Raw genomic sequence first — 26,623 nt, forward strand, 5'->3', positions numbered from 1 at the left:
TTACCAGTATGACTTTTAGCATGCATAGTCCAGTCTTCTAAACATTGAATATATGCAGCTCTACAATTGTCATGAAGGAGAGCAGAAATGAGATGACTGATTTGGTTCAGTCTTTTCCCACTGAGCTTCTTTACAGTCACCAGGCAATATCTGTTTATTTTCCTGTTGGAGAAGAATGACAACTGTTGTGGAGGAAAGACTGGAGCAAGTTACATGTGTTTGTGAACCTTTGAAATTTATTTTGTGAGCAAAAGAATTCTAGTGAGAGAACTTGCCTTTCAGCTGCAGAAAAGATTCCTGTAGGAAAATTAGAAGGGAGGAGGTACAATGATCTGTGCCTTGGGATTTATTTCTGTATCTTTTGCTACTAAGGTGTTTGCAAGATGCTGTCCACCAGCCCCTTTGATACGCTAATGGCTATTCAGTCAGTTACTGTCCATGGCTCTCCGCGGGTGTTGGACTATGCAAGGCAGTTTTCCCTTGAAGTCAAAGAGAGTATTTGGGTGCTTGCTGGTGGCTGGATATGTCTTACTCAACTGGACAACCTAGATGCAGCTGATGCAGTAAATCTTGCAGTTCTGAAGTTCTTGTGGTAGCTGACACCCCACAAGCACTACGGGCAGTGCTGAGGTGGGAATATTGCTTTGACCACCCACTGGTTGCTTGCCATGTTCATCTGTAGCCGGTGACCAAGTACTGGGGAGGGTCCCCTGGAGCTCGTAAGTGTACAAAGAGGAGGGAATCCGTTCTTTAAATCAAAACATTTAAATCAAATCAAGGTAATGGAGAATTAGATTTCACTCTCTCATTGCTCATAGTAGAAAAATCCGTGCACAATCATAGTTTTCCCCAGTCAAGTATCCTTTTTTTGTGTCCCCTTTTTGTACGTCGGCTGAGCAGATTGAGACGGGTACCAGTGGTTTGAAAATTGAAAACCTTCTATTTTCACGTAAATTGCAGGTCAAATCTGTGTAGTGCGTCACCGCCCTTTACAGTAAATCACATGTAAAACTAAGTTATTCCCCATTTAAATGACAAAAGAATTCTTGGACTACGTGGTAGCTCTTTCCAGTAGTAGCTGAATAGAAGAAGAAAAACTAATAAATAATTAAGGCAGTAATGTGTTTGACCACTTTTTTTTTTAGTATGACTTTTTTCTGTTATTATCATAGCAGAAATGCTCCTTTCAAAGACAACTAAAGCACTAATGATATCTGAGAAGGTCATTCCTAGGAGGTTAAACTGGTTTAATTAGAATTTATGAGAAGGTTACTATAAGAGTGCAGAAAGATGTTAAGGGGTTAACCTATAAGAGATTACATTGTAGTCAGTGTTCTGTTAAAGTTTGAATTAATTTTTCCCATGGGTTTTTCACATTCTAATTTTCAACTAAATGAGACATCTGTTTCAGAAAAGGAAAATTTGCTATGGTTGTCATAGCAACTATCATTCTGTAAGAAAATTATTCCAATGGTTACTTTAGAACAGAAAGATAGAAATTCAGTACATAAAGCAACATCCGATTGCTCGCACAAATTCTGATAATTCAGCCCTTTTTGTATGGTAGATTATTTGACCTGCAAAACTTGTTCATATGTTTTTAACATAAGGTTAATTGTGCTGTAAACAAATTCACTTCTGATGTATTTTCCCCCTAGAGTCTTATATGTAGACAATCATTATTCTTATTGTAATAATGATACTGTTAAGAATTTCAGTAGTATGTGGAGACGCTCAAACTGTTTGCTTTAAGAAGATAAGACCTAAATCGAAGTATATTTCTACACATGAGCGCTTCTTCTTCAGAGGTGAAATACGTTCATGATGTATGTCTTTAATTGCCAAATACATTTTTCTTGGGTTTTTTTTGAGAACAGCAGATTTTTCTCTTATAGAACATACATGGCAGTGTTTTCTTTGTAAAATGCAAAACATTATTGAAAAGTAATTTATAAAAAATTACTCTTCTCCTGAGCAAGCAGTAACTGGGGATCCAGAAATTTGGTGCTTGATACGAAGACTAACTTTGCTTTCATGTTCCATCATAATGGAAATTTTGGGCAAAGTTGTGTTTGCACGATATCCAGGTCACAGACTTGTTAGTGGGTATTAGAGAAGATTTTTTTTTCCCCTACTCAGAAACTTTGATGGCTGTTTTGCAATAAATTTTCAGAACAAGGGACTTGGGGATTTGTAAAATCCCCGTGTGCGTATAAAGATGGTTTTGCTTTGGGGGTGGGGGCACTGAAGTGTATGATTTGTCTTTCTTCTCTCGGATGTGAAGCGCACCAACATCCTCCACTGAATCCTTTCTTGGACTTCAGATTTATTATTTTTTTTTGCCAGAAATATTCCAGACATTTCTTCGATCTCAGGATTGTCACAAAAGACAGCATAATGGCAAATCACACAAGTTGTAACATCTCCCCTTCACAAAAGAACAGCTCCAGCATGCATAACTTACCAGCCCTGCGCTCAGGCGGCTACACGCTGCAGTCACCACAAAGGAGGCAGGCGGGGAGGGAGGGAGGGAGGGAGGGAGGGATGGGGGAAAAGTGCTGCTTGTCTTAATAAGCAGATCATGCCTATTCATAAGGGGAAACGGGCTTTTTAAGAAGTGGCGATGTACAGGCTAGCCCTGGTAGAGGCAGGCAGAGACTCTCACAGCTGCGTATGCCACTCGTGGTCATTTGGATTTCGGCAGGATTAAGCTGACTGTTGGCGAGACCGGTGACAGTCACGTTTATTTGTCTTTATAAATGCTTCTCAGTGTATCCTTAAAATAATTATTCCATAGGTTTTTGTCCTTTTCTTCTTGGGCAAATATTGATCTTTCCCCTTGGTTTCTGTCTCGGGGTGTGGAGTGGCCACAGCCCATTCTGCTGTGCGTGGCATACCTGCAGGGTGCGGACGGCGCCTCACCTCACTTCCCACCGGGAACCTGGGGACAATCCTGTCCACGCACAGCAGCACAGGGCGAGCAACGTGTAGCCTGTATTCACTGAATCTGTCAGTGGCTTTAAAAGTGGGATTTACTGTGCCTATACTTAGTTTGCCTCCTGTTTGCCATTGCGAATGTTTTCTGTCGGTGAGGTCTTGCTCCTGGAAAACTTGCCCTGGGCCTAAAGACAATTTGCCAAACAGTTGAATATTTTCATCTTGGTGAAGAATGATACTTGGCGTGTACAAGGTGTAGAACACAGTCCCAAGGCAGGGATGCAATGAGAGTTTAGAAAATGCCTAACCTCTGTGTATTTTTATAAAGCCTCCCACATCTGTAGTATCTGAGCACCTTGCAGACTTCAGTTCATATATTTTCAGCGCATTCCTGTGAGATAAAAATACTCCCATTCTGTCAATGGTGAGCTGAACATAAAGACAGGCTGGTCAAACTCCACAGCCTGTGGTTTGGTTCTGCATGACAGCATTATACAGGAACATCACTGGTAGCTTACCGCAAAATAAGCCAGTAACTAGATCGTGAGTTACCACCCCAGCAGGAGGAAGGTGAGAAGTCATGTACCTGTGATCCAGGTGCTGTTCTTCCTATGAGGAAAGGCTGCTCGGAGATAAACAGGTAACCAGAAAAGCAGGATTTCGTATCCCTGATACAGGGATATGTCTTTTTCTCAGCCAACCGCCCTGGTCTGAGCAAACCAACTCAGGAAAAGATTGCCGCTTCATTGCTACTGCTGTTAGCATCTCGTCTTCACACACCTTCCTCGCTTCCCTCATCACAGCTTCTGGAGACTGGGATGTATTTCTGGTCCCAGTGGCAGATGTACAAAGTTTCACCTTTTTTTTTTTCCCCTGGGACACCTGTTTATCCAGACCCTGGTTATCCAGGGTGCTGCATGATGAAGAGCTAGGAAATGAGCTCTTAGCCATCGACACAGAAAGCCTTTCAGTCATCTGTCTAGAAAAGTTGAGGCTTTTTTTCTCTGTGGAAGAAAGGCAGGAAGCATTCTGCAAAGCCCCCTTCTTCCTTTCCTTGTAGCAGAATTTTCTTTCCTTCCCTCGGGTAAGCCACATCCCTTTATATTTTAGCAAGCTCTATTTTTTAAGCTGTTTTCAATAGACATGTGCTTTACAGCATTCCAAAAGGAAAAGTGGGAAATATATCATCGTGAAGATTGCAGACATGCTAATTTTTGAAATGTTAGTCAAGCATCAGTAATGGAAGAGGATGAATAATAGGTTTATGGGCATTTTCTTTTGTCTTTGCCATACATGATGGAAAGTGGAGTTCAGAGAATTTGTTTGAAAGAATTCTTTCTGTCTTTTGATGTGGTGAGGGAGTGTAAAGCTTTCCTCAACAAAGTAACATCTCAAAGGGAACTCTGGTTGATGTGTATGTATTTATAAACACTAAGGCTGCAATTATCATAAACCTTATTAAATCATAGCGGCCTATTTGCTGTTCTCCAAATATGTATATGGCCAGAACACGTCAGTCAAAAAATTATAAAAAAATTCCAACCTAAAACTAACCCATCAATTTTATGACTTAGAGCATAGTCAGCAAGATATAATTTACCACTGTGATATAATTGCTGTGAAATACAGTTTTTTAATCAATGGGACAGCAAGATACGGGTAAATTGTGTTCTGACTGGCAGTATTACAGTCCCACGGCTCCATGATGAGCTGCTCCATAAATATGTTTTAAAAAATGTAAATGCCTGTCTGATCAGACATCTTGAATATGGAAAGTCTTACTTAAAAGCTAGTCAACACACCAGAGGACAGAAGAAAATTACACGTGACAAAAGAAGCAGTATTCTTGTTCTAATGGGATATTTCCAGTTAGGGAAACAAACCAGCATAGATGATGTCTCCAACTTAGGAGTGGGATCTGTCGTCGTGCTAGGGTCTGTCCTTGCCCAGCTGGTCACAGGCTAAGGGCCAAACGTGATGGGAGCCAATGTGAAACATATATCCATACCAAGGTATCTTCTAGATGTTGTGGGAGTCCAGCATGCTGGTCCACACATGGAGATCTTGGTATCCAGGTCTCTTAAAAGTTACTTTTCACGTAGTTGGAGGAATACTGTGAATATTTTACTGTATGCTGCTTACTGAAAGTGGTAAGGACTGCACTGATTTGCCACACAAGTTAAATAACACTACTGTATGGAAAGAAGGTTTTACTATGCACAGAAAGAAGAAAATTAATGCTATTTGTGTCTCCAAATTCCATGCCAGTAGAGAGTCAGTCTCCGTATTTTAATTAGATAACCAGTACATGGAAGTAGCACTGAAGACATTCTCCTCCTCTCTTGGCAGGCAACCTTGGTTTTATGGCTGGGGCTTTAATCTTCCACGAGGCCAAGCACTTTTAGAGAAATGGAACCTTATTCCAGATGGAATAGATATTCTTATAACACATGGACCACCTCTCGGTAAGAAAATACTAGTACTCGTAGCTGTGTGTTTCAGATGATTATATGGTAACTGATGACTCTCCTCAGACAAAGATTGCAATCCTAACTTACAAAAGTCAAAAGTAACATCTGTACTGATTTCAGCAGCACTGGAACTTCAGCTCAGTTTTATGTTTCATGATTACCTGTGTTCAATGGTAGGGAATTAAATAATGGCTTAAAAAATAAAGCCTTACCACGTAAAGCCTTAATGAGCTTTATAAATAAGCAAAGTCTAGTTTTCCTATGTATATGTACACTCTGCCACTGGTGAAATTAGTAGATTTAAAGCATGGAGCCTGCTTGAAAAGAAATGCAGGATTGGGATCCTATTTTTTTAGTGCTGTCTTTCTCTCTCATTTGCAGTAGCATTCCCCCACCGACAAGTACCCAGCCTGTATTTTTCCTCATCGTGCTGACTTGGTGCATCTCCTGCCTCACAAACCCAAATGCTGCCATTGTTTGCTTGTTCTTTGGATAGCGTGGGTGAACTGCCTATTTTTAATACAATATGTGGCAACACTAACAGACCAACAAGAAATAGTTTTGCATTTGTGTTTTATAAATACTAATATAGGTGATATAAAAGCCAGGAGAGATTTCTTGTGTTCCTAGATAATAGTGAAATTATCTGTGTTACGGAAATAATATAATCACAGAAACTTGTCCAGATTCACTCAAGGCTTAAGGCTTTTAACATGTTTTTCAACGTATTTAACATACAGGAAGCTATATTTAATGTAACTATGTGTTTAACTCTCACCAATTTAATAAATGGATGCGAAAGTGAAGCATGTATTTAAGTGTTCTACTGAGTCTTCCTGCGGAGGAGTGCTTTGTGTGAAATGGAGGCAGTTGGTTTCTTTAAACCTTTAGATTCCCCAATTTCCTGAAGCTAAAACCCTCTTGTCTCCCACCCTTTCTTCTCTTCTTTCAGAACCTGGAGGAGGAAGTATCTAAAGGGTTTGTGTTTTGTTGTTTTCTTTAGAAAGACATGTTTGCATTCCACTGGTCGCTAATCCTGGGGGAAAGGGCTTCTTTGTGAGCACAGTTTCTCACAGTAAGGACGTGTGTTTTGGTACTTCACCTAAGTGGAGTCTCATGCCATGCCATAGACTGATTTTAATATGGACCTGTATCCTAAAAGTGGATGGTAGAAATTAATTGTTTAGACCTTGAGATATCAGCTCCACATGGTTAGTACTGGGGATAATCACTGTTAGGATCCGAGGCATGACACTAAGTCTTTGATATAGTGTTAGTTATAAGTCATATTTAAAACTCTTTCAGAAACTTTTTCAGTACTTTTAAAGCCGTTTTTAAAACCAGCTGACCAACTGTAAAGAAATCCAACCTTCAGCTGATCCAAAGAATATCCCTGTATCTAGCACTTGAAATCCAGTGTCGGAAGGTGTAGAGAGGGGTTCGCACCACTCAGTTTCAGCCGCCTGGCTAGTTTAGCCACCGGGCTTCTCCAGGCAGCCTCTGAGGTCAGCAGAGAGAGGGGAACCTCTGGTGAGCACTGCAGAGCTGGCACTCAACAGACATGCTTAAATAATGAATTTAATAGTAAATTTAGTAATTAAAAGGTAATTTAATAATTGTAGTAATTCAGAGGAAGAGCCACTCATCTCCACTGACTGTAGTGGGGTAATATGGATTCCCCCCATCTCCATGTCTCAGTATTTGTCCTCTTTCTTTTTTTTTTCCAATTTTTGAACTCCTACCGTCTTCCAGGGATTTTCTTTTTTTAAAGTTCCTGTTTCTTTGTCTTTTTCTTATTGATGCATTAATAGATGGCTCAGTCACAGAACCCTCTGCCTGAGGGCATCAGCTGTTGGTCTCCCTGACACCCGTGGCAACAAATACACGACAATTCGAAAGAAATGAGCACTCTGCCTAATTTACAGAACCTCCTTATTGTGTAGCTCTGTCCACAGACATTTTGGAAGACAGGATCCTCCTTGACCCTCCCAGGCAATTATTTTAACCAGAAAGCTGATTACTGTTGTTCTGATCTTGGACAGCATCACTAGAGCTGTTCCTAATGATCATAAATAGCAATCAGTGCTCTTGCAGATTTCTCTTTTTTCTCCGGCATGACTGCCTAAATTCTGTCCATCATCCATTTTCTGTGCTGCTTTCTCATTCCCTCGCTTCAAAAGAGTGTGCATCCTCCTAAGCTAATTAATACTACATTATTAGATCGATTTTAAATTGCCTGCATGATTTAAATGCAGAAGCACCATTAAGAGTTAATGGACTTTGTGTTTCTAAGTCAGGAATGTAACAAAATTCTGAGGAATTATTTTTTTCTGTTTTAGAGCAGTGCTTTGGGATGAAACCAGGGCAGGGATACACAGGAGGTTCACACAGGATGAGAAAAAAAGGTTAAAACAGCTATTACTGACCATTTTATTAGTAACCTATTTATAATTCATAATGATATTCCATATATTTAATAGCCTACATATAGTATAACTTTTTAAGTCTTTCCCTGATTCCTAAAGATCTGCCTTGATGATTCTTTTATTTCTCTTCAAAAAGTTCGCTGTTCTTTTCTTTGTTTGTTTTTAATTTAATTTCACCTTTAAGTCTTCATTTGTAGCTGTCTGCTTGATTGTCTATGACAAAGATTTATACTTTCCTGACAGCTGCAGGAACCTGTTTCAAGTAACCAAACATTAAAAAAACCCTAAGATGAACTCTAATTGTTAGCTAGGTGTAATCAATTATTCTTAGTTTGTGTAGTCAGGTGTACATAATAAGCTGCAAACATATGGGAAAGCTTCAGAAGGGTGATAATGCATGTAAACAAAAACATGTTCAACATAAATAATGCTTAATTTAATGGAGAAGTTAATTTTATGGATTTTTGTTTGTGAAGTTTTTGAAGTGGAAATACTTTTGGCTTTATGTTCACCACAGACATTTTGACAATTAACCGTTTCAAATCATTGAAGTAACAAAAGCTATGGTTATAAAACGTTTGCTCTGAAAAAAAGCATGACTGGATTCCAGAGAAGTTGCTGGCCACACTTTGACATCTTAAATACTTACTGTTTCCTACAGTGGTTTTTGACCCGCATTGAATACCAAGAGTGACTGGTAAAATCAGTTACCAGAACTCAGCATTGCTCTGCTCTCTCTGTAATTCAACAGGGCTTTGTCTTTGTACATCCCCCCGACAGGAGCCAAGCAGCATCTTCAGAAGTGTCTGAATAAATTAGGAGTCTGTGGCCATTATCAGAATTTCCTCTTTTTGGCACTTGGGATGTTGCATTCCCAACTCATTTCTGAAAATTGGACTTAGCTTTCTGAGTAACCGTGATCCAAGGGCAAATTTTTACTATTTTTCATAAAACCCTACAGCATACTCAGCCCAGTTTTCGAGCAGTGGCATCCAAAAAGGTATTTTTCAGTGTGTGAACCTACCCTGAAGCCCTAGGAAATCTGAGAGCTTTTCCAAGAGCTCCAATACCACAGTTCTGGTCTTTTACGCCAGTTGGTTAACTGCTATTTAGCCATGCTTGAGTGGACCTCAAAAGTAAACGTATGAAAACTAGGTCCAGACTCTGTACCTCTCTGGCTTACAACTGTTTTCTCAAAAGGCACAATATGTTCATGATACTGCAGCAGTCTAAGTCAGAGATACAAAGCTATGACAGGCACATAGGGAAAGTACCAGAACAATTAAAGAAAAACAGAATTATTATATCTTTTAGGTTTCCAAATTTGAGCCTGATGAAAATGGCAGAACAATAGAAGGAAAACAAGATTGGTTATTGCAAACCCTCTAATACAACAACATCCTTCTTATACTACTACTTTGAAGGAAACACGAGACTTCAGTTGGCAGTAAGCATCCCCCTGCAGTATGTTTTTAGACATATAAGCAACTTGGTGTACATTTTTGTCTGTGTTCATAAAAAATGCATTTTTATCTTGCTTTTGTGCAAGGAAATGTAGCACTTAAAAACATCTACTGCAGAAGGGCCGAGTTTCTCTTTCTGTCTGAGTTCCATAGATTCAGGCTAGTGGGGTTTGCTTTATCATGAAGCGCTTAAACCAGTTTTACTTGAGGATGTTGTTTTTAGGTGTGCTGTGGTTCCTCACCTGAGTTCCGCTACTGTAAGATTCAATGTGGTAACAATATAGTTTTATTATTAGCAACACAGCTTCCCATTGAAGTGTTCAATTTTAAAAACTAGATCCCAGGACTAGATTTAAATAGTTGAATGTTGATTTAGATTCTTAAGACATACTGCTCTTTATACCTCACTCTCTTAAAGGAAGAAGAACGGATAAAGCATTGAGTTTTCCCTTTAACAGCAGTGCAAAAATGCTTTAACTGCAGTGATGTTTTTTTCCTTGAAAAACAACTGGCAAGAGTTATCATAGTCCCTTTTCTTTGGATGAGCTTTTATGGTTTTCCCCAAGTATTTTTCCTTCCTCTTCTACTTACCAAGGCAAACACTGTTTTTTCCATGTCAATTCTGCTATGGCCGCTTATGAAAAGCCACAAGACATGAAATCTTAGAAGTACTGTAGCAGTACAGCTTTGCAGATAGCTTGTCTTCTTTTAAAGCTTTTCTTTCTTTTCCAAAGGTTTTCTAGACTGGGTTCCTAAGAAAATGCAACGGGTAGGATGTGTTGAGCTGCTGAACACAGTCCAGAGACGAATACAGCCAAGGCTTCATGTTTTTGGACATATCCATGAAGGTCAGAACACATTTCTTTCTGTATGTATTTAAAAACCACAAACACAGAAGTTGTCTGGTTGAACTAGCATTTTCAAACTTGAATGTCTGAACTGAAGCACTTCTGGAATTCAGATATTTATTTAGCTACATATATAGAGGTGAAATTGGCGAATACCTACATTTCAATATTTATACTTCAGCTTCTTTTTCAGTTTCTGCATCTATAAAACAGGGTGATGCCTCCTTCACAGAGAGGATTACGGTGAATTTTAAAATAAGAACATGAGTCCAGTAGTTACAGAAAGTGACTAAATATTAGGATTGATGGATTGTATTTTCCTCTGCTGAATCTCTGTGACTCAAGATAATTCATGTAAGCTCTGTCTGTCTCAGTTTCTGTGTTTGTAAAACAGGTAAGAATGCTTTGGAGGTTGCTTCTAAGGCTTAATCTTCAAGACTGTACAATAAAGGTTGTCTCTTCCCATCAGTGTGTATATGCAGTTAAAATCAAGAGGGATGTCACCACTGACTTGTGTAGAAGTTCCAATATACTTATTCATGTATTTACTTGCTTTGGTGGGGGAAACATTTTGTACTCAGACAAAACAAAGCGGTTCTCCTGACTAGTTGTTTTTTAACTGGAAAAAAATTAGTTCCCTTCACATAAGTCAGTACGTAGTGACAAATATGCTCTACTGAAGTCAGTGACAGTAGGAGTTCATCTCCAAGCAAAGGGAAAGGTAGATGCTGTCTGCTATAGAGAAGTCTGTCCTGTTCACATATTATGGCAGCAGGACTTCAAGCAGTGCCCCTACCAAAAGAAGCCACTGGGTGTGCAGAAGTGTACCATTGGCATGTAAGCATGTACTATCAGCTGCTTAGTTCTTGGCAATGTTAACTTACTGGCAGAAAAAGGTGCTCCACAACTGCCAGTTTTCTGCTTTTGGGACCGCTCCCGCCTTCGAAGGATACCTGTGGGTCTCACCAGCGTAGAAATGAACAAACAGAAAAACTGGAGTAGTTGGCATTCAGATACTTCTGGTTTTGTGAAGAACTATTACCCTTCCCAAGGAATCCCGCTCTGACTTGCTGCTGATCACTTTCACCATGCTAATTTAGGAGTGACATTGGTGAGAGGTGTGCTGGTGTAAAATTGATGGAGGAGACATTCAGATCATTATTTTACAGCTCAGGGATTAAGTCCATTCTCCTCATGTGTCTCATCTGCATTGACCTGTTAATGCCTAATTAATGTCCAAGATGCTGTTACATCACAGAGGAAGCAAATGGTGCATAGGCATTATTTTTTCCTAAACCTTTGCTATTAGAGCACTCTTTGAGATTTTTTGCAAGAGAGCTAGTGAATACAGTTCAAACTCATTGTCTTTTCAGAAATCGTAAGCCAAGTGGGTTGCAGGGAATATAAGCAAACACTTAGCAAGCCATGAAGCTTCAGGCAGGTAAACAAAATCACATCTGCTAAGACCAAGCCCAGCTTTGGCTCCCAAGGGAAAAGAATGGCACCTCCACAGAATGGTAAATCTTGTGAATTAATACAGTTGGCACAGTAGGTATCAGAACACAGAAACAAGGCACTCTCCTTGTTAACTATCATAATTTAGAGAAAACAAATGGGGAACTGCGTAGCCTGTTTTGCAGTGGGATGCTAAATCTCTGCAGAGGAGAATTCCCATTGCAGACAGCCTGTGCAAACGAAGCCGCTCTTTGTAGAGAGAATGCATGATTTGAACAGATGAGTTCTTCCCCTGACTGAGCATAGCTACAGCTGCAGCAGTCATTTACTGAACATCCGGGAGGAAGAAATGCTTAGAAGAGATGTTTCTTCCCTATTCCCCCTCTGCACTGCTGTCTCTGCCAAAAAATACTTCTACGCGGGGGCTTGCTGCTGATCGACCCATGGAAGTGATAAGGAGCATGGCAGGGACTCTGGCTGAAATCCCAGTTTGCCCGTATGAAGCCAGTACTTGGCTGAGGTCATGGCCGAGGAACCTGTTGGCAGTAGGGTAGTAGTGAAAACTGTAGCGTTAGGAATCTTCCAGCAAAAGGAACGTCTTAGCAAGCTGATTCTGTTCTCTCCAAACGTGTAGCCGAGGAGACAGAAAGTCCCAGCAGCAACGCTGACTGTCGTCCGTGCAGTTTGTGTTTTACACAGAACGATTGTTCTGTGGCAAACAGCAAATGATTTAAAGAAATGTCTGTGACAGGAACCTGACAGAGTTTTCTTCCCTCCCTAGTTCCTAATTAGAGTGTGGTTTTTCCATGGGGAGTCCAGGAGGCCCTGCATTATTCAGCGTATTTTAAGGAACAAAAAAGAAAGCAATTTGGCTACTGTTTCTTTGTTTGTAAATTCTGCAACTAACAATGCTTCTATAAAACATGAAATTGCACTCGGAAAAAGTATAGAATCGTGGGTACCTAGGATTTCAATAGCCAGAACTCAGTGTCTGTAGCAATTAATATGTTTCACTATTAACAACGTTAATATTAATGGTGAGATTGAATCTGAGTACAAAGGCTTCCTACCAGGTGAATTCCCCAAAATCATGTATTTCTTATTGTGAATGCATTTCTTCAGATCGATCTTACTATTTCAATGCAAGTTTCCAACATTAAGCTTTTAGTTTTTGGGTAATCAAGCTTATGTTTTTTCCTAGTCATTCATGAAAAGTTTTTTTGACAATGGAGAGTGTGTCTACTTTTTCGTAACACCAGGGCAGTTAAAGGGCTTCTTTTTTACTTTCTGAAACAGCGTTTCACTGTATTTCTACAGGCGTTAGAGCTGGAAGTTTGTTTTTCTGCAGATTTAGCTCTGGAATTGTTTGGCTTGGGTGTCTAGTCAGACATGAGATGTAGTTAAGGGTTTTTCACCACTGGTGAAAGGCGTTTTCTCCTGTGGAAATGTTATGGCATCTTAGGATATGAATTCACTTTGTCTGTCAGAGAATGCATAAATGAAGCCATTTTTTTTCCCAGCCTGGGCAGGCATTTTAGTGTCTTTCCATCAGATTTGGTTGAAATTGGTCAACAAGTTCAAACGCATGGGAAGAAGAGGTTCCTACTAGAGAAATCCTGCCCAGGTGCACATGCATACATACTCCCCTTAGTCAGGCGATGCTTTTTCTTCATTGGTTGCTTAAAAGATGTACAACACAGGGCAGGAAAAAAAAGGGGGAAAGATGAAAATTGCCCAAAGTTGCTCCACTGATGGCAGCAAAACTAAATGATCAGAAGTATGGCTTTTTCGATGCTGTAATTGCCTAAGCTCTATCTTCTCATCCTTTCCAAAACTGAGAAGGTTTTAAGGAAAAAGCTTTGCAGAGAAAAATACCGGTCTTTCTAAGGAGGTTTGGCTAGCTGGCTGCCAGAGATTATAGCCACTAGCTAGTGAGGGTCCATTTTGCCTTTCTTAAAAGGTGGCAAGAAGTTTTGCTGTAGGACGATGATGGTATTAATTCAGGAGACCTTTATGTTCTGCATGAAGAGAATTTTTAAATTCGTTCTGGGTAATAAATGTGGCACTTACCGTTGTGTGATAAAGGTGAATAATTAAAAAAAAAAAAGATGATAATAACGACTAATGAGAGTAACCAGAGTTTTTTCTTTCTTTGTAGGTTATGGTGTCATGGCTGATGGAACTACTACCTATGTGAATGCATCTGTGTGCACTGTGAATTACCAGCCACTTAATCCACCTATAGTTATTGACTTACCTACTCCGAGGAACACATGATTATAATGAGGATTTAAAGTTGTGCCCAACACATTAGCAACTTTATATTGCTGGCTGAGAATCCCAATAGGGAACCATTCAACAAAAAAGCAAAAACCTTCTTTTTTCCCTGCTAGCTCTTCACAGATAAATTTTGAGTGACAAAAGTGGATGAGGAACAAAGACATTTTGGTGCCAGAAAAAGATTAAAGACTTTAACATTTCACCATTAAAATATTTGTGAACACAGAAAAGTGAATGCATTCCACATATATATATACATATGCATATATATATATCTATCTCAAGTAGGGACTTTTGTATATACCGTACATTATATTGAACTTATTAAAAGAGCAATGTCTTTCAAAGGAGTGTTTCTTTAAGAAAGTTTGCAGTTTAAACTTAAGTGTTTAGACTAGGATTTCCTCATTTCAGATGTTTCCCAGTGAGCTCTTGGTAAAAGAAAAACGATGGTAAAGATGTTTTCCCTTAATTAACATGGCAAATATAAAAGATGGTGCACGAATGACCAGTCACAGGAGGAAAGCTATTACTTCAAGTCCTCCAGGTCTGAGTCTTTGCATCTATTCAAAGCCAATGCAATAGAGGCCCTAATTCACTGTACTGAAATGAAGTTTTACTACATCTGGCATTACAGATGGTAAGGGAAATGGTGCATATTGCCGGCATGCCGTAAACAGCTCAACATTCAAGAAGGGAGACTGCGTTAAGTGCAGTATAAACTCAGGAATTTGTTACCTGGACTCGCCTGTGACAAAAAGGATGGCATTTCCCTTAAAAAAAAAAGAAGATGAAAAAACTGTAACTGTTTTCATATGGTAAGGCGATACGTGATTGTATGTAAAAAGAAAAAAAAAAACCCACAAAAATTACGTGGTGGTATTTTAAATAAACCACTGGTCAGTAGTGGTATTTTAAATAAAACCCACTGGGACTATTTGCTTAAAACCTGTTCATGGGACGTGCAGCCAGTGGTGAGATTACTGGTTTGAATTTGGCCCCAGTCAGACGTGACTAAATGTCATTGTGATCCTTTTGTCCTTGGGGGAACGCTGTGGATGTCAAGGGGAAGGGGTCACCTCAAGGTGGAGTTCAGGCGCTCACTTTTGGGCAGCTGTGTGGTAGTGTAAGTGCGATGAGTGACGAGTACACACCAATGGGTACAGAGCAGTGTCCCCTTACAAAACCTGTTATTGCTGTTTGCCCACTCATGGACGCTGCTGAGAATGGCCCAAGACAAACTCATCAACCCAGCTGAAACCCATCTGTCATCTTGGGTGTGACGCCAGGCGCAAAGCAGGGGACGTGTCAGGACCTGGTTGGGACGGCCAACACTAGTGCTGCCCATGTGGCTTTCCTGCAGGTTAACAAAGGCGTTGAAGTTGCTGGGATTTCAGTCCCATCCTAGGCAGAAACTTGAGAATTGATTACAAACCCACCAAAAAAACCCAATAAAGTGCTTCAAATGTGCCCTACAGGAAATGGGTTTCTGCCTCGAGCCAACAAACTTCTCCATGCTCAAAGAGGAGCCTTTTTGCCTTGATGGAGATAATTTAACTGCTGTATTCTGAACATGGACATCCTGCGTTTGGGGCTGACAGCATCTAGACATTAATCTTGTTCACAGGCATTGGGGCAGATCATCACGCTACCAGTACAGGGTTGTTTGCAGGTCTGTGCGTAGCCCACATCTGCACCCATGCATTGGATAATTGCATATGTTAACTTTGCCTGATACATGGATGTAAATGTGAGTTTCACGTAGCAGCTGCATGTACATTAGATGCACACGCAATTCAGAATACCTGTGTCGCAAAACCAGGCTGTGTCAGCTTCAACTCTGAGCAAGGTAGGCAGAAACGTTGCGTTTCGCCAGCTTCCTATGGGCGGCAGCTCTTCCTGCTGCTGCTGGGAGTGGTGACATTCGAGCCCAGTAACTGGTGCTGTGGACCCACCAAAACCCACCAGACCACCAGAAAACATGACAGCTCACAGGCCTGTCGTTTCTTGTCACCTCTTGGGTGACTCGGTCTAAACTTAATTTGCTGCTTTTGCCTGAAACGAAACCCAGAACAATTGGTGGCGCCTGCGACTGGTTTTTGGGTGAACAGTTCGCAAGCGCACGAGCAGTCTGCTGTGAATTCAGATGGGGCCACTTTTGTCAAAACTATTTATTGGTGTAGAAATTGCAGGATCAGCTCCTAAATCAGCAGGGGCTGAAATTCATAGTTGAATATGAACTCCCATCATCATTGGGAAGATGAGCAATAGCCTGTAGTTAGAATAAAAGTGTCTTAGGTAGTCACAATTCAAGCGGTTTGAAACAAATGTGGCAGGAAATTGGCTGTATGTTAAAGAAGTCTGAAATGTTTACATTCACTCACGGCACTTAGGAGACAAAAATGTTAAAGTGGGGGGAAGAGGTCCTTTTATTAGCCTCAACAAAATTTCTATGTCGACCATAAACTATTCTCTTAAAAATAATTTTTCCTAAGGTATCTTCAAAATACTGTGTATTTTTATGTGGAAAGGATACGAAAGCAGCTGTTACTTCAAAATATCATTTAAAGTACTTGAGGTATGAAAGCTTAAAGGTTATTTAATCATTTTGGCATAACTTGATTGTTGTTGTAATTTTTGGTCAAGCATGTTAGAAAAATAAAGTCTTAAAAAAAAAACAACCAACCACCAAAAATAAGGCCTCTTTATATCCACCTCATACATTCAGCTCCGTATGGGAAAGGCTGCCTGTCTTCTCCAGGTGTAGGAGACGGCTTGTGGGACGTGAAGGGTGTTATCGTGGTTATCGTGATGGGCTTCGGATCAGCTGGGGGGGGGCGGAGGGAGAAGGGCAGGAGGTGCCCTGCTCCGTCTGCCGGCTTCTGGCCCCCACACCTCCTGTAGAATGCTGGGAGTTGGGGTTGCAGAGGGGAAAACGGCAACCGCTTCCTTTAACGGATGTTAAACTGTTAAACTGCATCCTGCTCTGGAGTCCCCAACATAAGAAGGACATGGACCTGCTAGAGCGCGTCCAGAGGAGGCCCACAAGGATGATCTGAGGGCTGGAGCACCTCTCCTATGAGGAGAGGCTGAGAGAGTTGGAGCTGTTCAGCCTGGAGAAGAGAAGGCTCCGGGGAGATCTTATTGCGGCCTTCCAGTACCTAAAGGGGGCCTACAGGAGAGCTGGGGAAGGACTTTTTACTAGGGCATGTAGCAAGAGGACGAGGAGAAATGGCTTTAAACTGGAAGAGGGCAGGTTTAGATTAAACATTAGGAAGAAGTTTTTCACTTTGAGGGTGGTAAGGCACTGGAAGAGGTTGCCCAGAGAGGTTGTTGAGGCCCCATCCCTGGAGGTGTTCAAGGCCAGGCTGGAGGTGGCCTTGGGCAACCTGGTCTAGGGGGAGGTGTCCCTGCCTATGGCAGGGGGGTTGGAACTCAATGATCTTAAAGGTCCCTTCCAACCTAACCATTCTTTGATTCTATGTATTTTGGGGGGGGGATATGCCAGATGCATCCTGCGAGGCCGGGAAAAGGCTAATGTGAGGGAGTGCAGCTGGGAACCAGGATGCTGTCCTTTGTGAACGGGTGGCAGTTGGCAGAAGGATGGTTCATGCTCTGGGTTGAGTGTAAGGACACAAACATCACAGGGAGATGAAGGCAAGCCAACTGCTGTTTTAATTTTGTGGGTTCAGTCAAGGCTCGGGCTTCTTGCCTCAAATCTGATTGACCTCAGACTGGGGAGGCCATGAAAGGGAAAGTTTCCACAAATGCAGCTTTGGGATTGTCGGATCTATTTAAATCCAGGGACACTGTCTCGAGTCATTTCCCACCCCACCTCCCCACTGCTGACCTTCACTGATGTCTATCTAGGTAGCATCGCTCCCGAGGGTGTGCTGAGGTGTACCGCTAACACACGCGTTCCCATCACCAGGCAGAATTGTTACCGAGATTAATTTCAGTTCATTTTGACAATGAATAGGGGAGATATCACTGCATGTCAATGGGAAAAAAAAAAAAAAAAAAAGAAAAGGACAAGATTATTTTTACCTCCCTCAGTCACATATGGCTGAGGATGTGAAATGTTCCTTGGCTACAAGGAATGAGCAAGCTGGGACTCAGCACCCCCCAGAGCAGCCGCCTTTTCCCAGGCAGCCCCCACCCACCGCAGCTGCACCCCAGCCCGGGGCAACCAGCTTTGGGCTTTCAGATGATGCCATTTGGTAGCCCCTGAAGCCAGACACTCCAGAACTATGATGATCTTCGAGGAGGTTGTTGCAGGGAGCGAGGCTGGTGGCAGCAGCATGCCGGGCTGGCCCTGTCTGGGTGCTCCACCGGTGAGGTGGCTCTGGGGGAGGACAGCTGAAAACCCCCACCTCTGGGCAATGCACGGGGACAGAGCAGGTGGGAAGGTGCTCTGGCCTTGCTGCAGGAGGGAGCCAGAAGGGATATGGAGAAGTACTTTGTCTCCTCTGCTCACTGATCGTTGCCAATAGCCAACGTAAATGCATCAGAGGAAGGAGGAACAAGGCATCCCTTAGAAGGCAATTTTTGAACTAATCTTCCCATGGGGATCTGTGCCCTCCTCCCATTTATTCTTGTTTGTATGAGAATTTCTCTCTTAAAAACCCATATTATTGCTCACTGCTACTGTAACTCACATATAGCAAATATAGCTGCACATGTTCTTTTCTTTCAGGTACATTCCTGTCCCTTTCTTGCAACTCTCTCTGCATCTGTGATTTTAGCGATATTTTGGAACAGTGAGTTCCCCAGGTGATTATGCACAGTGCATTAGAACAACAGTATTTCGCTTATCCTTGTACGTGTGCCGCCGTTTGGGTTTATTGGCTGTCCCTTTGTTCTCTTTTTATGTGAAAAGTGTAAATAGGAGTACTTATATGTACCTTCTTTGTGCCATTCATTATTTTGTATACTGCCATTATGTTGCTTTTTACTCACTTCATCTAGAAATTCAAATAATTTCAATTCTAGCTAGGCTCTATTTCTAACCCTCTTACTTCCCCATCTCGGAAACGCTCCCCTCCTCTCTCTTTGATGTGTCCTTTGGGAGTTGATGAGAGGCAGCGATGCTAGAAGAGGGCCTCCTGTTCCTTCCTCTCCGAGCATTTGGACACAGTTCCCTGCAACTTCCTCTCCTGATTGTTATTCGCTTCTGTTCTTCATTTGTTTAGTATTTTTTTTTGAGTGGGTAATAATATATATTTGCAACCCCCAGTGGAAGACTGTGGTGAGCTGCCTGTTGCCCTAGCTGGGTTTTTTTTGGAGAGGTTACAGCTGATCTGAACTTAACCTGGTTTTCACAACCATCACCCCCTCCCTCCCAGGGAGCCCAACTCAGACTTTGTCCACTGGGGGATCCTTTTCCCCAGCTCTGGCCCGTTCCCTTGACTTTAGGTCATGTCTTCTGCAGCCCTTGTCCTCCCCAGGTCGGGCTTTGCTGTTGGGGGGCACCTCGTCCACTGTGTGTGGTGAGCAGCCCCGGGGCTGGGGGTGCCGCTGGGTGCGGTACGGAGCCCTGCGACATTTGCCCAGTCCTCATCCCGCTTTGGGGGTTTTTTTGTTTCTTGGCTAGTGCCTGACCCGTGACCCCTCTTTGCCTCTCACGAATAGCTCTTTCACAGAGGTCTTTATCAAACCCTTTGCAAGTGTCCACACCAATTATATCGGAGATACCTCTTCTTGCCAGGACTTTGATGTATCAAAAGCTTTCAAATAGATTAAAGGAACAGGCTTTTCTTTCCCACAAACCAGTCAGCTTTGCCGTGTCGTGTCGTGTGTCCCCATCGCATCCCCCACCCCACCCCCCCACCCCCCCTCAGTGAAGTGTATTCCCCCTCTAGAACACAACGGGCTAAAACTGCGCAGAGTAATTAACCTCACTCCCTGCAACCGGGCCAGCACACAACGTGCCCTTGCACTCGTGCCATTTGCTCTGATGCAGTGCAATCCGGCCCTAGTTAGTGGACGAATTGCTTCCTGCCGCTGGAGAAGATGCCGTTTCCTCACTCAGGATGAACTGGGTACCGCGGCTGCTCCTTCCCTTGGTTTTGCCCGGGGAGCATTGCTGCCCGGTCGGGTTGTGCTGCCAGCCCGCAGCGAGCCACGGGGAGGCGGGGACACAGCCGCGGGAAATGACAACCCAGACAGGTTTGCCATTTCTCTTACTCTCATTACATTTTACTTTTTTAAAATTTTTTTTCTGTAATTCTTTCTGCTTTCTGGCTGGGATGGGCAGCTTTGGGGAGGGCCAGATGGGAAAATGCCGGATGCTATAAACACACTGCAATGGCTTATGGTAGTGTTAAACTGCAAAATCAGGGTAAGGAAAATGCTCTGTCCCACTGGCTAAGGTACACAACACCCAGGAGAGGTGGAGGAGAGGCTGAAGTGACATTGAAGCACCCTCCCACCAGCTCAACCCCAAATCCCTCTCCCCACCACAATATGAGCCAGGCTGCGGGTCCCGGCTGAACACTCCATGATGAGTGCAAATTGGGAATATTAGAGGCTATTGGGGTTGGTGGTATGAACCTTTCCCCAGAGGCCACCGGAGTGGTAGGAAGGGGTCACAGAGGGTCCTGGAGTACCATCTCCCCTCAAGTTCCCCCTTGTTTGTGGGGGAATGTCTGGTGTGCTGCAGCGTGCACCCCAGTGGGGACCCTGCCTGCGGGTGCGTGGGGCCAAAGCTGACGGCATGGGGTAGGTGACTCCATCCACACCTCTGCGTGGCGTGGAGCCCGGCGGCCCTGGTGTCATGTGCTGTGGATTTCGGAGAGAGGCTTGCCTCTGTCCTTTTGGGCTTCCATTTTGGACCTGGTGGTGCTGCCCCTCCACCGAGACACAAGGGATGCCAAGAAGCGACGGTCAGGTTCCCATCTGCACGGCACTGCGCTTCGTCTCTGATGTGCTGACAGAGGGCTTTGTGCAGACGGAAATAGGCTCGTCTAGGCTGTGTAATCACCCGCCTTGCCAGGCGGCTCCTGCTGCACTGGGAAATTTCATAGCCCCCTGCAAACTTTACCTCCCACCGTAACGGCCTGGGCCAAATTTTCTAGAAATAATGAAGTTACACAGGATGAAGCAATTTAAGTGGAGTGGGCAATTAAACCCCTGTTTATATTTCTTCTACTGTTTTATAAGGCTGTTGCACGGCGCAGCAATTCTGATTGCATCTGTTACCTGGTATTTTAAAATGAGTGGAGAGCTGCTTCACACAGACGTGTGTCGGCTGCCGATTACTTTCCTTTTGTCACTGACTCCTCTGCTTCCCGCCATCGATCCTGTCTGTCCCCACCACTTCATGCCACTTGCAGTGGGGCTCCTCGAGCAGCCTCTCACCGTGGGTACCCCTCCCCTGGATACCTCTGTGGTCTCCCCAGGGACCTCCTTACCCCATCCTGGTCTTGCTTTTGAGCCTGCAGACAAATCCCACCACCTTCCCCATCAGCACCAGCTCCAAGGACCTGCAACAAGCCAAGAGGGGTGTAGGACAAGGGGGCAGGTCCTTCTGCTTGGGGTGAGCCCACAGACATCTCCCAGCATTGCCTTAATCTCTCCAGGTGAGTGGGTACCTCCATATGGGGGTGGGTTCACTCTGCAGGGAGGGAAGAGCCCTGCTCCTTTGGGAACAAATGCCAATGCCAGCCAGAGCAAAGGCTGTTCCCGGCCAGGTGGACAAGGTGAAGCATGGCAGAGCAGGGCAAGTCTCCAGAAACATGTGCCCAACAGGGTCCCCCCAGCTTCCCAGCATTGGGGTCCCATCCGTTTGTGAAACTCTGCAAACATTTGGCACCTAAATAACCTTGTGGCCTGCCTGCAGCGCACTGACCCGGATCTCCACCCCTCATTCATGCGCCAAGTGAAGCAGCACCTCTGCCCTCGTTTGCAGTCCTCTGTAGCCATGTACACAGGAAAGGAAAGCCCAGGAAGCCAGCCGTACCCTGGGCTGCATCAAAAGAAGTGTGGCCAGCAGGTCAAGGGAGATCATTCTGACCCTCTACTCTGCTCTGGTGAGACCCCACCTGGAGTACTGCATCCAGCTCTGGGGCCCCTGACATAAGAAGGACATGGATCTGTTGGAGTGAGTCCAGAGGAGGACCACAAAGATGATCAGAGGGCTGAAGCACCTCTCCCATGAAGACAGGCTGAGAGAGCTGGGTTTGTTCAGCCTGGAGAAGAGAAGGCTCCAGGGAGACCTTATAATGGCCTTCCAGTACCTAAAAGGGGCCTAGAAGAAAGTTGGGGAGGGACTCTTTATCAGGGAGCGTAGCGATAGGACGAGGGGTAACATTTTTAAACTGGAAGAGGCTAGTTTTAGATTAGATATTGGGAAGAAATTCTTTACTGTCAGAGTGGTGAGGCACTGGCACAGGTTGCCCAGAGAAGCTGTGGATGCCCTATCCCTGGAAGTGTTCAAGGCCAGGCTGGATGGGGCTTTGAGCAACCTGGTCTAGTGGGAGGTGTCCCTGCCCATGGCAGGGCATTTGGAACTAGATGATCTTTAAGGTCCCTTCCAACCCAAACCATTCTATGGTTCTATGAAAAGCCACCGTGAAGCCACCGAGGCGTCTAGAGAAGTAACTGCTTTGAACCTGCTGCCCCATCATTTCATCCTGTGCTCCCTGGGTACCCATCACTGGGGAGCAATGGTTTACCCCCATACCTTCAAAAGCACCTTTTGTCCCTGCCTGTTTTTCTTGTAACACAGTGTGTACATAATTATGTTTATTGCTTGTTCAGAAAGAAATAATAGCTCTGAAGTGTTACGTATTGGGTTCGTTTCTGCGAATGCCCATAACAATAATTAATCATACGTATTAACATGCGGTCAAGAGACTTGTCAAAACTGGAGCTCTCGAGCGGTAAACAGAGCTCACGCAATTAGCAGTCCCTGCTCTGAAAACGCTTGGATTGATTCATTGTTCCTCCCAACACCTAAGAAAGTCAGGGAAGTAATAAATCATGAAAATATAGACAAGGCACTCAGCAAACTGTGATGAAGACACTTCATCAGCTGCCTTTAGCTCTGCGTCAGTGTGTTGCACTAGACTCGACAAGGGCTGAGCTGGTTGCATGACAGCTGTAACCAGTGAGCCCTCATTAGTGCTGTGGTAAACTTGGAACTACTGTGCTCTCTTCTAAGTTAAAAGTAGAGGATTTCTTAATTCCTTTTAACCCACCTGCTACCGAGCGTATGCTGTCCCTTCAAATAAAGGTATAGGAACTTTTAGTGCACAGATTTTAATCTGAGGAGTAGGACTTTCTCCGCCAGGCCCAGGAGGTCAGGTGGATGGAGCGGCAAAGGGTGCAGCTGCATTTGCTGGTCAGGAAAGGGTCCTTCCACCCCTCCATAAGCTCAGGATGCCGCAGTGCAAGACACATGGCTCTCCTGGATCCTCGGCGTGCTTTGTTAGAGCAGCTCCTTTTAACTTGCAAAAAAATCAACATTTGCTAAAGGAATAAAAGAAAAAAGGACAACAGCGGCAGAAGAGGAATGGTTCCTCCAAACTTTGAAGCTGGTGTTATCTATTAGAAACAACAAAAGGAACTAAAAGCTGAGAGATGGAAAGCAACAAAACGTATGAAAGCAAATGACTTGAATGGGGCTCTCAGAAGTGATGGTGATGTTTCGTGCTCCCTATTGGCTTCATTTCTGTTTCTGAGTGAAAAAGGAAAGTGTCCTTTAAAGAACAGTGTTGTCTTGGTAGTCTCTGCACTGGTGTTATTAACAGCAGTTGTGTTCAGCAGTTGTGGTGTTCATCTAAAAATCATCAGGAACTCAAATCCCACATGTAGACCTGAAACTTGAAGGTGATATGTGCATTTTTTATTTTTTAATAAAGAAAAAAAAGCCTGGTTTTGTTATTTAGGAGTTCCTTATAGATGTAAAAGGCAGTTACTTCTCTTGACTCCTTGGTGGCTTCACAGTGGCTTTTCTTTTCCTGTGTACACAGCTACAGAGGACTGCAAAGCTGTTCCCACAAGAAGAGGGTGATGAAACCAATTATAGTGCAAAGCTGAGCTGAAGCCGTGCAAGACTGTATCAGAAACACAAGCTCCATTCAACCTGGAAACCAACTTACTCTGTGAGGAGCAAAATGACCCAAGTTTGGTTTCTGAGTCTCTCAGGTTGGAGTGACGTCCAGCCAGGTGGGCTGCTTAGGGCTCCTCCAGCTGAATTTTGAGTATCTCCAAAGATAGAGAGCTGATCACCCCCTCTGGGCATCTGTGCCAGTGTTTGACCAGCCTCATGGTGTAAAATGTTCCTCCTTGTAGAATGGAAAGCTCACGTCCTACGGTCCCAAGGGAAGCCACCAGCACTACTCCCTGTCCCCAGTGCCCCTCAGCCCGTGTGACTACACAGTGACGTCCTGCGTGGTGGCTGGCTCAGAGCTGGCATGTGGCCTCCAGACACCTGGCACATCTACCTGGCTGCCCTGGGCTGCTCCAAAACTTAATGTATGTGGGGAGCCACAGCAAAACCCTAGAGCCTCCTAGTTTTCTTTCTTCTGCTCTGATGTCTTCAGTGCAACAACTTGATTTGCTTTGGTTGTTTTGGGAGAGCAGAAAGAAAACCTACTCTGAAGAAATGTGTGCTGGAAAACTCCTACCAAGACGTCAGCAGAAGTGTGAGCATTGACCTCAGCAAAACGAGTATCTAAATAAGTTTGCGCCAAGATGACCACATATTATGGCTTATATGACCACACCCTAAGGTTTATGCAATTTTTCAGGATGATTTCAAGAGTAGCCATGTTTATGTTTGCACTGCACCCTTTTCTAGCTGAGCTGGAGCCAAGAGAGACACCCGTTGTGCTGGACTTTCACTTCTGGCCTTCTTTCCAGGGAAAACACTCTGGTCATAGAATCAAAGAATCATAGAATAGCTGAGGTTGGAAGGGACCTTTAAGTCCAACCATCAACCTACCCTGACAACCACCTCTAAACTATGTCCCTAAGCACCACATCTACCCTTTTTTAAACCCCTCCAGGGATGGTGAATCCACCACCTCCCTGGGCAGCCTGTTCCAATGTCTAATAACCCTTTCAGTGAAAAAATGTTTCCTAATCTCCACGAACAAGCCAGTTCCCTCAGTCATTCCTCATAAGGCTTGTCCTCCAGACCCCTCACCAGCTTTGTAGCCCTTCTCTGGACACGCTCCAACACCTCAATGTCATTCTTGTAGTGAGGGGCCCAAAACTGAACACAGTATTCGAGGTGGGGCCTCACCAGTGCCGAGTACAGGGGGATGATCACTTCCCTAGTCCTGCTCACCACACTATTCCTGATACAGCCTATGATGCTGTTGGCCTTTTTGGCCACCTGGGCACACTGCCGGCTCATATTCAGCCGGCTGTCCACCAACACCCCCAGGTCCTTTTCCACCAGGCAGCTTTCGAGCCACTCTTCCCCAAGCCTGTAGCACTGCAGGGGGTTGTTGTGACCCAAGTGCAGGACCCGGCACCTGGCCTTGTTGAACCTCATACCATTGGCCTCAGCCCATCAGTTCAGCCTGTCCAGATCCCTCTGTAGGGCCATCTTACGCTCAAGCAGATCAATATGCCCGCCTAGCTTAGTGTCCTCTGCAAACTTACTGAGGGTGCATTCGATCCCCTCATCCAGATCATTGATAAAGATATTAAAGAGAACTGGCCCCAGCACCGAGCCCTGGGGGACACCACTTGTGATTGGACCCCAACTGGTTTTACCTCCGTTTACCACCACTCTCTGGGCACAGCCATCCAGCCAGTTTTTTACCCAGCAAAGCGTACACCTGTCCAGGACATGAGCAGCCAATTTCTTCAGGAGAAAACTGGCTGTTTTAATGGAAGGTTCTGCTCATTACGTCTGAATTTACAACCCACCTGCACTTTATTTTTGTGACTGTTTTCCAAGGGACATTTCAGCTTTTCAAGGGAATACATCTTCGAAGTGGAACAACTCCTCAGCATGACACAGGTACGTGCCCCTGCGTCACTGGAGTTTTATCCCTGTAAGAGTCAGACGCTCAGCGTGCTGGGCTGTGTAGTTATTTGCAAACTCTGGCAGTTTAGTTGAGGTTTAGCTGGGATATAAGACTTCAAATGCAGGAACTTGAGCTATAGCAAGCAAAAAGGTTCATTCTTTGGGGAAGGATTTTGCTATAGAAGTTGTTCAATTGCTGATTGCCTTTGATAAGTAAATACGGTGCACAGCCTTTACTATTTCCACAAGAAATTTTGTGTACTGGGACGGTGAAATGCAGAGAGCATCCCCACACTGGGTACTGGGAAGAGGCAGAAAAAGGCAAAACCAGGGAGGCAGGTCGACTCCTGTTGCACAGAGAAGAGGGAGGAAGAAATATTCTCTGAGGGACAGGCTGGCACCAGAGTGATGAACTGACACAAATAGTCACCGCGCAAAGGACGACACTTCACAAAACCAGAAGACACCGCTGCACTGATGCATGACGCAGCTTAGTAAACATTACACTCCAAAAGGAGCTGAGGGAGAGGGATGTCTGAGGTATCCTCTTGGAAGTAAATGAAGGAAATCAGAAGATGCCTGGACCCGACAGTGAAAACACTGCCTAACCAGGAGGTATGAGTTAAAGAGTTTGGGGTTTTTTGCAGAAAAACTGCATGGTTTGGAAGAGCTCTTCTGCAGAAGACCAGGCTATCTGGAGCTGCAAGGGAATTTCAGTTAACAGAATTGTGTGAAAAGAAGGGACCACCAAACCCTC

General features: G+C 43.9%; 1 protein-coding gene across 1 annotated transcript in view; it reads left to right on the forward strand.

Moving 5' to 3' along the window:
• MPPED1 (metallophosphoesterase domain containing 1) overlaps positions 1 to 14,724 on the forward strand; it is a 49,759-nt gene extending 35,035 nt beyond the window's left edge. Inside the window, exons 4-6 of the mRNA XM_009879703.1 lie at positions 5,287 to 5,402; positions 10,032 to 10,145; positions 13,759 to 14,724. Of these exons, the coding sequence (XP_009878005.1) occupies positions 5,287 to 5,402; positions 10,032 to 10,145; positions 13,759 to 13,877 (349 nt within the window). The 3' untranslated portion in view covers positions 13,878 to 14,724. The remainder of the gene's footprint in view (positions 1 to 5,286; positions 5,403 to 10,031; positions 10,146 to 13,758) is intronic.
• Positions 14,725 to 26,623: the final 11,899 nt, after the last annotated feature.

The sequence above is a fragment of the Charadrius vociferus genome, unplaced genomic scaffold, assembly GCF_000708025.1.
Source record: "Charadrius vociferus isolate BGI_N301 unplaced genomic scaffold, ASM70802v2 scaffold90, whole genome shotgun sequence".
NCBI classification, from domain to species: domain Eukaryota; kingdom Metazoa; phylum Chordata; class Aves; order Charadriiformes; family Charadriidae; genus Charadrius; species Charadrius vociferus.